We start from the raw sequence: 12,593 nt of genomic DNA, 5'->3' as shown, positions 1-12,593 counted from the left end.
TAACTGTCAGTTCGCTTTTTTTCTCATGTCTATATCTGTCACTTTGTGTCTTCCCTATAGTATTTCTTTCTCCAGGCTGATTAAATTCATGTCTTCACTGCCTTGCATTTCCGCCTCCCTTCGTCTCTCCCTGAAGGCGATGTTAAAAACTGCAAAGTGGGAGGTTTACCTGCAGGGGGGCAGTTAATGAGACTCCATCCATGTTGTACTAATTAGCACTGTGGCCCTCGTTTTTCTGCTCCACCTGCACATATCGTCACAGTTCGTCATAGTATCACCCCTACCAGAGGAGCCAGACTTCCCCAACTCCAGGGGACAATTGTAGGAAGTATCGCTGACTATGGATTTAAAGTCTCTGTTATTTTCTATCCTCTTATCGTTAGGGAGGAATCCATGGAGCCGAGAGGTTAGCAAGACCACTTTAAGTCTCAATTAGCCTGACTTCTCCATACCTTCCCACTGGCACTGACCTGACCTGATCCCGGCCTTCATCTGGATCTTGTCTCGGGATGAGATGGTGCTGCTTTATAAGGCTGCTCTAATGGATGCAGCAAGGAACAATTAACCACAGGAACATTTAGTGGTGCTTTATAGCTTACTGAAAAAGGAAAAAGCACTAATAACATTTCATAATATTAACCCATAAAGACCCAGAGCTACTTTTGTGGCACTTCCCAAATTAATGTTTCTCCTGATGGAACCTTCCTTAACACTTTCAGTGCCATGGGCCGATTAAATCGGCTTTACGAAAACAACCTGTAAAGTGCCACGGGCCGATCAGATCGGCTTTGGAGAACACGCCACATTTGTGTACAAACAAACCATCCACCCCCATTTCTTTCTCACATTTCGATGACGTTCTTTCTGTGTCCCCCTTTTGAGACCAAGCAGACGGGAATTTGAGGTCACGCGACCGAATAATATTTTTATATCTTTTTAATGTTTCTTATTCTCCGGTGTTTCATCAGAGGGAGCCCTCCATGCCGGGGGGCGGCTGTGGACTCCGGGGGCTGTGGCGCCTTCTCTCACTGGGGTCCGCTCCTTTCTGGTGGGTGGGGGTCCCAGTTGGCCCTCTCCCACTATTTGGCCCTCTCCCACTAGTTGGGATGCGGGGCTGTGTTGCTGGTGCCTGGTCGCCGGGGTCGGCGGCTGCCTCCTGGTGCGGATGGCTCCCTGAGACAGCGCCTCCTAAATTGGTGTTTTACTTTTACTTGTACATTTTTGTTCTGGTCTACCCGTGTTCAGTCAGTCTTCTTAAGTATGTGTGAGCTTGTGGGTTTGCATGTATATGTGTGTGTGTGTGTGTGTGTGTGTGTGTGTGTGTGTGTGTGTGTGTGTGTGTGTGTGTGTGTGTGCGGGTGAGTGGGTGGGTGTGGGTGGGGGGCGGGTACTGATTTTTAAACTGATATGTAAAGCACTTTGTGCTACAGTTTTTAATGTATGAAAAGTGCTATATAAATAAAGATTATTATTATTATTATTATTATTATTATTATTATTATTATTATTATTATAAATTATGCAAATTACGATCAATAATGAATCGGCTGCGTCCGCTGCGTTTTGAATCTAATCAGCAGTCGGTCGGATGTTACGGAGCTGTTTCCTGCAGGATTCTTCAAATATTATAAAAACGACGCGAAATACTGAAAAACGGCCAAAATCTGTGGCACTTTTAAGGCTTATTAGCCCCTTAACTGTCTGGCACTTAAAGAGTTAAGTGATTTATCACCATTAATCATAGTATTATTATCTGTATTTTGCTTTTTTTTTTTAAAGTGAAAATCATGTATTTTCCTATATTTAATTTGCTAATCCTGTAGATCAGAGGTCTCAAAAATGCAGCCTAGGGGCCAAATCCGGCCCACCAAAGGGTCCAGTCTGACCCATGGGATGAATTTGTGAATAGGGATGTAACGATTCCCAGTATAACAATAAACCGCGGTAAAATTGCCAACGGTTAGTATTACTGTTTAAATTCTAACTATCATGATAACTGTGTGTGATTACCACAGAAAACACCTATGTAAAGATCTGCTTTTATGTCAGATATTTGAGTATAGTTTTAATTTATTACAATTTTAATTTTATATACCTAATATTTGGAACAGCCCTGCAATGAACTGGCGACTTGTCCAGGGTGTACCCCGCCTTTGCCCCTATGTAGCTGGGATAGGCTCCAAGCGACCCCCGTGACCCTAATGAGGATAAAGCAGGTTCAGAAAATGAATGAATGAATGAATATTTGGAACCAATATTCACTTTTACAGTCTTTGAAAAGGTTCATTAAACATGTGTGTGTTATTTGTGCAATAAAGTATATACATTTGTCAAATCGGGTTTTATATTTTTTTGTGCTTTTTTGTCCTTTTATGTTTTTATAGTAGGTTAAAGTGAAAAAAATAATAGGCAGATGAGATAGATGAAGTTGTGCTGAAAAAAAAAGATCCCAAACATAGGTATAGTAAACATTTGTTTATATAGTATATAAAGGCAAAATCAAAAGTACTGAAAAACAAACAAAATAGGCTAAGACCACTAAGGGTTAATATTTGAATGTTTCTGCCAACAAAAGGTACATTGTACCAATTATTTTATTTGGGTTTTTTGTTGTTGTTGTTGTTGTTTTGTTTTTTCAAAATACAACTTGGTTAAATTATTTCAGTGTGTGTATAAGTACTTTTTGAACATTATGAACACAGTTTCAACAATACCGTGATAATGATAACCGTGATCATTTTCGTCACAATAACCGTGATCGGAAATTTTCATATCGTTACATCCCTATTTGTGAAATACAAAAATTACATTGAAGATTTTAAGTTCAGGTTCCACATACAGACCAGTTTAATCTCAAGATGGCTGGATCAGTAAAATACTGTCATAATAACCTATAAATACTCTCAATTCCAATTTTTTCTCTTTGTAAATGTAAACATTTTCATGTCATTTTACTGTATTTACACTCAAACAAACTATCATTTAACAAAAATGCTAATAACCTGAACAAATGTGAACATTTTGAAATGTCTAAAGTGTGAGTTTACCAATATTCTGCCTGTTATTTAATGTTTTGTGTATTTGTAGATCCACTGTGATCTGTAAGTTGTAATTTACATGTGTAAATGATAAACTGAGACATAACATTGTTAAAATGGCACTTAATTTTCTTAAGAAATTTCAGTTTGTTCATGTTATTCACTTTGTTTTAAAGAATAGTTGGTAGATGTAAACATTTTTATTGCATAATTTTACTTTTTTCACTCTAAAACATAGAAGAAAGTTTGGAGTTGATATTATTTTTATATTATGGTATTATTTCAGTGGTCCGACCCACTTTAAATTAAATTTGGCATAATGTGGCCCCTGAACTAAAATGACAATTTTTTTTTTGTGCTTAATTCAGGATTTTTTTTGGGTTAATTCAAGCAAAACAAAAAAAAAAAAAAAAAAAAAAATCTGCTAATGGAACAAGTGAAAATTATCTTGGTAAGATTTTGTGAAATAAGATTTTCAAGATCTGTTGTCCAAAAATAAGTTCTTATATCTCACTGAAAAGTTACTCTTTAGGTGATTATGTATATTTATTTTTAGTATGATGAGATATTTTGACTAGAAATGAGAAAAATACACTTTGTAAGATTTAGATTTTTTCCAGTGTGGTTGGCTCATGAGAAAATCTACAAAAAGCAAAGACGTTTTTCTAAGAGATCCACATGGACAGTAACCTCTAATGAAGCTGAATATCACTAGAAACTGCCTCATATGATGATAATGGAGCTCTAAGGATCTAAAATGAACTAATTACTAGTTATGAGATACACTGCAGCAATTTGTGATGATCTGATCCATCACTTCTTACCTCCGCCAAGGAGGTTATGTTTTCATTGGGGTTTGTCTGTTTGTTTGTTTGTCTGTCTATTAGCAAAATAACTATAAAAGTTAAGGACGGATTTTGATGAAATTTTCAGGAAATGTTGATACTGGCACAAGAACCAAATGATTAAATTTTGGTGGTGATCGGGGGGGGGGGTTAATCTGCCTTGGCAGAGGTATGCACTCAAGTGCTTTTCTAGTTGATTTTTAAATGGTAAAAAAAAAAAAAAAAAAATCCCAGTGGCTGCCATTCAAATCTGATATTTGTGCCAGTGGATGCTCTGAACAGGCAAACCAACTGATAAAATTCAGAGTTGATGGTAACCTTAAAAATATTCCGAATGATAAATAAATAATTGTGCCATAAAACCGTGCTGCGTCTCAATTCCAGGCCATGAAATGAATCTGAGATGAACACTAGACCCTCCTCATTTAATTTTAACTGATTAGAAACTCGGTTGCCAATTTATTAGGTACTGTTGCTACAGCAGAAGCTCAAAGGGACTGCTTAAGTATGTGTGTGTGTGTTTATGTTGCTGATTATTTAGTTTGTGCTGATGCTCCAGCTGAACAAATGAAATCCTTGGATGACTGAATATGCAAAAATGAGTTTTTGTTTTGTTTTTTCATAAAACATGCACACACATTCCAAAAACCCTGCATTGTATAATTTCTGGTTCACAGCATGTTTACATAAGTGAGCTCAGAAATCATGATTGCTTGAGGAAGAATGTTCAAACCATCGTTGCCATCTAGATTAAATTATGTTTTACCGCTATTATACCAGGCTTGCACAGAAATATTTAATAAAAGAAGATTGCTCCATGTAACTTTCAGTAAATTTCAGTTGTTTTTTGTGCTTTTCTAAACTGAACTGAACTAGAAGAGACGAATGTTGGTTAAATGTACGGCACAAAAGATACATATTAGAGAAATGCTCCGCTCCCTCAGGCACAATTATTTTCTAATGATGCTGTCAATACCTTAGATGTGTGTAACTCTTCTCCTCTAATTCAATGCCATTCATTCATTTAGAAAACTGTTTTTACGACTTTGTATTTGGGTGCTTCTATGAAACTGGGTTCATTTTGGTACCAGCTTTTTAGACCTAATAATAAAAGAGAAATTTAGACATATTTCCCCCCAGGATGTACCTAATGATGACCTCAGATAAATGCAAAAAAATTATATTCTTGCTCTGTGCCATCCCAAAATTAATGAATTTTTAATAAATATTGGGGCCAAAAATAGGACCAAAATCGGAACATAAAAAGCTACCAGGTGTCAGTGCATTTGATCTGGACCACATGTCTTGAAATGGTCTTAAATACTGCACTAAATAAAGACACTGTGTTAAATTTGATAATCCTAGTGGTTTTTCTCATACAGAGATGCAGGTTTTTCATGAATTGGCAGTTTCATTCCAGGTTTTGTATGTAACCCATCGTGTCCACTTGTGTTTCAAGCAGAACCTACCCAGTTAAATGCAAATAAATCGCAGTCATTTTGCAACAGCAGCCATTTTTGTGAAACACTCTGCCTTGCATAATTAGTTCAATTCCCAAAATCTACCTGTGAGAAAATAAAGAAATATTTAAAAAAAAAAATAATAGCATGTAATTTTCATGTCCTTTTGACCATGTTACATGCAGATTTTTGTATTAAATATAATGTACAATAATATAAAAATGTGTTTTATCGGAAAAATAGTTTCTCTTTTATCTCAGTAAGTATTTATTTTTAAAATAGACCCAAAGTGCTTCCAAACTTGCTTCATAACATTAGTCTACATCTTGTTTGAATTTTTTGCCCCATGTCCTGTTTTAAGGGACCAGTTTCATAGAAGCACCCATTTCCATTTTGCAGTAAACTTTTGAATGTGCAATATGACATATTAGAGAGATTCTCAAAGTTATTCCTTTTGGGTTTTTTCATCCTAAAAGTCAATATTGATACAGAAAATGATGACAGGGCTTTATGATTATGCCAAAATGCCAGTGTGAAAAGGAGGGCATGAAATATTCATTGAATGTTGCGTAGGTGCAGCTTTTGTTGCGTAATCTCCTGTATGTTTTTTTTTTGTTTGTTTTTTTTTTAATGGAACATCCGGACACAAAGACCTTTTTCATCTTGAATCATGTTTATTTTGATCTCGGAACACAATGCAGTAACCCATCTGAAGCCCATTAAATCAGGACATCACCTCGGACAGACAGGATTCACACGCCCCACATTGATGCTGTTGTTCACTGCTCTCATTAATTTATCAAAGCCTTACCTGTCCCTGTGTGCCTCTTCTCTCTGCAGCGTCGCAGTGGGTGTGGGTTTCTATGGCAACAGCGAGACCAATGATGGCGTGTACCAGTTGACCTACTCCCTGTACAACGCCAACCACACACTGGGAGGTGTGGACAGTCTGGTGAGTAGAACACGGCCACCTATCACTAATGTCACGTAATGAATCAACAGTAACAAAACAATATCATCACCATAAACAACATAAATTATCCTGACAGTTCGGATTTTGCTGCTTTAGAATTCACTCAGTCGTTTATTATTGTACTTAAAGATGAAAGATTTCCAGCAACAAAAGTCTCAAAAGTGAAAGCTTTACAAAAGCACATACACTCAAACACACTCCAGAGGAGGAAAACCCAGAGGACTCGATTTGGTACGCCTTTAAATGTTTTTTATGGTCTTTTTATGGCTCTTTACCGCTACACTCAAATTGACAGCTTCCCCACACACTCACACACTTTCTTCCCAGACAGACACACACACTCTCCCTCCCTCTTCTGCACCTTCTCCCAGCCTCTGTGGCCTCGGAAACAAAGACTCGCCCTGTGCCTTTCTTGTGCATGAACCGTTTCTATTCTTATCAACTCGATTCCCACCTTTGAGCTATCACAGACAGAAAAGTGTAGCTCTGTGTGGCAGATTTCACACTTTGAGCGTGGCTTTTCACTCCTTACATTAAGACTCAGACACGTTGAGGTTTAATTCAGCAGTGTTTAAAAACCTTTGAATGGGGTTATATTAACAACCCAATTGCCAGGGAAAAAATGCCATTATATGTTTCTGCAGCATTAACTTCTGTGAACTAATCAACAGTTCTGCATATCATTAGCCTCATAGCATAAGAGCGTAACTCATACATAAAAGGACAGAAGTATTGGGACATGTTGAATAGAGATGTTTCAGGGGTCTTGGCTACAAAACAATAATGACAAATGCCATAGTATAGTTTTATATTAGGATAAATATTATATTGATTATTAACCCTATAATGCCAAACATATTATATTTAATACACGAGTTTTGAAGCCCTCTATATGATCAATGTGATATTTTTTTTCTTGAAAAACCTGATGTATACAATTAGATACATGCAATACAGAGATAATCTACCAGGGGGGAGGAATTTGTTCACCAGAGGCCTTTCCACTGACACTACAAGATTGTCATTAATGAGGAAGGAGGCAGAACTTTGGCAATTTTGAAAAGGAATTACCAATTTGTAAGACATGTTTGTGTTATATTTTGTTTTTGTTTGTTCAAAAATAATAATATTTCAGCATTGAGACCCGATGGATCAAATATGATACAAACTCATACATGGAAATTGATATTTTAAAAAATTTTTGGCGTTGTTCAGAACGACCAATAAAGGTTCTAGTTTTAAAGAACTGAAATTTTCTGCCAGTGATTGAATGGTTCAGGCTTTACAGGGTTAATATTGATGTTTTTTTTATCAAATCAACATAAACAGGACGTCTTACGAGCTATACACATGATGCGTCCCAATATTTTTGTTCATGTAGTTTCTAAACATCAATATTTACTTAAAGTTTAACAGGAGATTTTTCTTCCTTAGTGAGATGTGAAGAAAGTAGATGGTTAATTGTGGTAGAAAATTATAATTTACAGTTGGAGCACGAAAAATGTTTTAGAAATTTAGAGGTAGAAGATTTAAAATCATAGTCATGGATAAAGCAAAACAAACCAAACAAAATTAGTGTTGAGAGAAATTTAGTAAAAAGCATTTCTGAGGCATTTTGGAAGCAAAGATAACAATTTAAACCAAACGAACCAATGCAATGACATTTATCCCAATATTAAACTTTATTATTATATTTGCCATTATCCCAGACCCCTATTAGAAAAGAAACACCTGAATTCAACGTGTCCCGATACTTTTGTCCATTTGTGTATGAGTTAGGCAGTCATGCTTTGAGGCTAATAATATGTTCACGTCTCTATGTTTTAGGTACCCAGTGACTTTTTGGCATTTCCTCAAAATCCCAGTTTGTATCCCAGCTCATCCTTCAGCATTGTGGATCGGTTTAAATATTAATGAATAGTGTTTTATTCAGAGCTTTGCTAAGTCTTTTGGGTCTGGCAATCAAGCTGCTTTGGTTCTGCTTATAAAAGATTGTGGTTCAGTTTAAATAGCACTAACTACATCATGACTCATTTTCTATTTCATTTATACTCAGGGTTTTCCTGCCATCGTTCCCCAACAGAGTACAGAATGTAATATACTGGCTGCTCTTTAGTTCAAAATTTCAGTTCAAAGACAATATCATATGGATCTGTGCATTGCAGAAGTGTGCAATGGCAAAATGTTTTCCTGACAAAACTGACAGTACCTGCAATTTTTTTTTTTTTTTGCATTAGAAATAAATTACTACAACTCTACCACGTGACAAATAACCTTAAAATACAGTGTACTGTTCTGGTGGATCTGAGTTGTTGTAAATATTAGCTGTGTGTTGTCAGGTGCAGAGATGGTGGGTACATTCTTGGTGAAGTGTTGGTATTAGGATTGGTTAAAGACTTAAGACCTGACAACTACAATTGACAGTATCAGATAGGACTTACTTTAATAGACCTTTACATTAAAATCTGGCAGCAACTACAAAAAGTACAGATAACAGTCAATATAAGTACATTATGAAGTACTAAACATAAAGCAACAACAAAAGCTTTGTGAAAGCCTAACAGCATGTTAAACTTAATAAATGTGTTTTGTACTGCTATTCTATTCCAATGCATGAAACCCATAAGGCATTATCATCCTATAAATTGTTATCCTGTTTCTTGCAGGTGCTTACTATCTAACAATAGCCTTGTTTATGATCCTATAATTAACACTTAAAGTCCTATTAGCGCATACTAATGTTAGTAAGAGACTTATAAGTGCCTTATTGCCTATTAATGAATGCTTATTACAAGTACCTTTAAAAATCCCTACTTAGTGCTCGCAGTGTGAAGATTTTCAAGCAGCCTATTATACTTGACGTCCACTCTGGTTGATGGAGGTAGCATTTTGTGAACATTAGTGGAGCTTTGTTCCAGCAGGGATTTTGTCTGATTCGCCAAAGTTGTCGGCACAGGCAGAGACGCTGACTGACTTGCTGTCGAAGAGTAGGGATTAAAACTCCATCTGTGTTAATGGAGATTAATGTGGCAGTATCTGAGCCACTCAGAGCAGTGAGGCAACAAGACCTGAGCACTTAACACTTTATAGAAGGGGAAGAGTAGACGCTCACCGCAACGCTGTGAGAGGACTGTTTAAACTGTTTATGCTGATGATAGGGGATGTAAGAAGTCTTTGACCTCTGTCGATAGGAAATCTGTGGAGCAGCTGCAGAGTGTCACTGGAGATTAAGTCTCATGTGATGCATTGGAACCAGCTAGCACTTAACACAAATATTTCTGATGCACTACCACATGTTAAGGATAAGTACTTCCATTTTCAGTTGTTTCAGTTGATGTTCATTGATAGCTTCATATAATCACTCAAAGCACTAGCTTGATATTAACCAAGTCATTTTAACAAGAGTAGAGAATCATTAACATATAGCTTGTCTGAGAGCTTGTCAGTAAGTTCCTGTGGAATGTGTGAACTCACGCAAACACATAATAGGACATGGCGGCTTTTATTCAACATCTAAGACGTGTGAGTGCACTAATGTGCACACCACTATGTGTGTGAGTTCATTGCACTCCGCTATAGACTGTTAAGGAGTCTAGTGGGACAAAGAGCCCAGTGTGCCACACACAGTTCCCAATCTCCCCCCACCTAATGAACCATGAGCCCAGGAGACAAAGCCCATTGATGGGCAAGAACAAGAAGCAATGCGAGCCGGTCTGATTGGCAGCCTGAGGATTGAAATCGGTATTGAAAGCATTGACAGTGAAGGCCTCACTGCCCTTTGGCCCACACAAATGCCTTTTAGCCTTGTCGCAAGCAAAGACCCAGTGTATGAGAGAGGAAGGAAGTTAGACCCATTATCTGCAGATGTTTTTGACTCGCATTTTGTTGAAACTGCGATTAGTTACAGTCTGGAACATAAGCTCATCATGTGTTTATGAATACTCTGAACACACTCATTATTTAGTGTGAAAGTAGTGCTAAAGAACAGTCTTAAAGTAAAAGGTGCAATTTGGAGATTTTATTTTTACACAGGGATACAAAACACATATAGAGTAGAGCTAAATCTGGAAACTGGCCAACTGGGATGGTTTGTCTGTGCTGTAGTGGGAGTGAAGTGACATTTGAAGTGCTGGGCCACACTATTAATAACTCTATTGTGTTGTGGGGGGGGGTTGGCAGACTATAGTAGACCGGGTCAATGTCTAGGTCAGTTGCTGAATATTTGGCCAGAGATCAAATACTGGTTCCAATGTCACTAGCTGATTATTATATATTATATTAACAGTTCTCAAAACAGACTTTCTTTTTTTGAAAGGAAGTGGGACAGTGGTAGAGTTAAGCCTCTATTATTGAAGAAACCCTGGGTTTGTTTGCCTCTGGGACTGTGGTCTGAACGAGAAAACAACTAGAGCTTATCACAGTATTGCCAGTAATATGGGAGACACAACCTGTGAATGTCATCCTTTTAGGTGAGAAATCGATGCCAATCACAAAGATGAATACCAGGTGATAGATTGGTGCACCCCAAATATTAATCACTTTAATTCCTCAAATAATCACTTGTTATCTAATAATAGCTGGTGTGAAGGTCAACAATGAACAAATAAATGCCAGACCTCAATTACAGGCTGGGTAAAAATAATGGATGGATTTATGCCTGTAATGTAAAGAGCTGTCACTCAAACACATAATGTACACTTCTCTAAGTTTAACTGAGCACATTCAACAGTGTAACTCAGTTGTTTTCAATACTAGTTTAAGGTCACTTACCTGGAGTGCTATTGTCCACTCTCAGTCACTGCAGGTATGAGTCTTACTTTCACAGCAATATCATCAATTAGTCAGTCCCTCCAGGAATTTGCGATGTTGTGATTGCAACTATTAACGCAAATTCAACCAATCACCACAAATTCTGCGCGGCGCTGCAATGTTGTCCAATCACAGCGAATTTTCCGCAAATTTGACTAGTCGCCTTAGCCCCCTTTCGCCCACCCCTGTCTACGTGACATGTATGTCATCACGTTCACTTCCTTGTTGATGGTTGAGAAGATGAAGACACGTGTGATTCAAAACACTCATATTTACCAACAAATATCACTGCCCAAGTTCATGCAAGTCAGTTTCCAGATGTGTTACACAAAAGTGGAAGTATACTGTTTTCTGCACTGCCTGCAATATTGTGGTGGAACACAAATGAAAGTGGCCGCTCCACACAAAACATGCAGGAGAACGGCTGAAACCAGAAGAGGAAAGATGAGACAAGTCCTAATGACAGAGGCTGTTGGATCCAGAACAATAGCAGAGGCTGAAAGGGTCAAGGTTAGCGCAGATATACTCTATAAGGCAATAGAAGAGAAGAAGAAAGAACCTGTGGAGGCATGCTTTCCTTTCTGTGTATTGTGCGTGTGTGTGTGTGTGTGTGTGTGTGTGTGCATGTAACCCTTCTAACCCTAACCCTAAATACACTACTATATCATTAAGGAAGCAAAAGTCATGTGTTGTGTGGTATAAATGTGTGATGGGGGTGGGATTTAATACGTTGTCTTCTTCCCACTCCTTTTTGAGCAGTACATATTGAATTTATTTTGTTATTACTAGTGTATTTGGCAATTGTTATTTTGTCTTGATCATGTTTATTAATGTGTTTGCTCTGATATTAGTTCCTTGTACACAAAAAAATGTTAAAATTTTTCTTCTGCTCAAAACAAATAAATGAATGAATGAAAAAAAGCTTGTTTTGTTTAAAATCATGGCTTCCTAGTGCTTTTTAAGGCTAAAAACTCAAAAAAGACTGTTCTAGGTAATGTGCAAATGCCCATGTTCCTGTGGCTTTAATAAAAGACGCCTCAAATCATCACAGCTTTCACCGCAATTTTTTGGAAAAGCTGCCACAAAATCAGGCATTTTAGGCCACAAGAATCAAAAAAAAAAATCCCACGAAATCCTGGAGGGACTGATTAATAACGTACTGCATGTATTTAGATGAAAGTGATGTTCTACATTGCATTTGTATATATAAGTTATTTATTACAAAAATTTTTTGTTATAACTGTGTAACAGCACAACAGGAAAGAGAAAAACTAAGGATTAGGCTCTCAGGTTGTTGGACCTATGCTCTCATTGGCTGGCGTTCTGTGACGCTCCGCTCTGATTGGCTGGCATTCTGTGACGCTTTGCTCTAATTTGCTGGCGTTCTGTGATGCTGCGCTCTCATTGGCTGACGTTCTGTGACGCTGCGCTCTCATTGGCTGATGTTTTGTGACGCTGTGCTCTGATT

At 37.4% G+C, this 12,593-nt stretch overlaps 1 protein-coding gene across 3 annotated transcripts in view; it reads left to right on the top strand.

The window, feature by feature from the left end:
- The window catches only part of ttyh2 (tweety family member 2), a 136,826-nt gene that overhangs the window by 52,227 nt on the left and 72,006 nt on the right, over positions 1-12,593 (top strand). For all 3 annotated transcript variants that reach the window (XM_030121718.1, XM_030121720.1, XM_030121719.1), the window contains exon 3: positions 6,184-6,295. In XM_030121718.1, coding sequence (XP_029977578.1) covers positions 6,184-6,295 — 112 coding nt within the window. The remainder of the gene's footprint in view (positions 1-6,183; positions 6,296-12,593) is intronic.

This window comes from Sphaeramia orbicularis, chromosome 19, assembly GCF_902148855.1.
Source record: "Sphaeramia orbicularis chromosome 19, fSphaOr1.1, whole genome shotgun sequence".
In the NCBI taxonomy this organism is placed as follows: domain Eukaryota; kingdom Metazoa; phylum Chordata; class Actinopteri; order Kurtiformes; family Apogonidae; genus Sphaeramia; species Sphaeramia orbicularis.
This window is presented reverse-complemented; position numbering and strand designations above follow the sequence as displayed.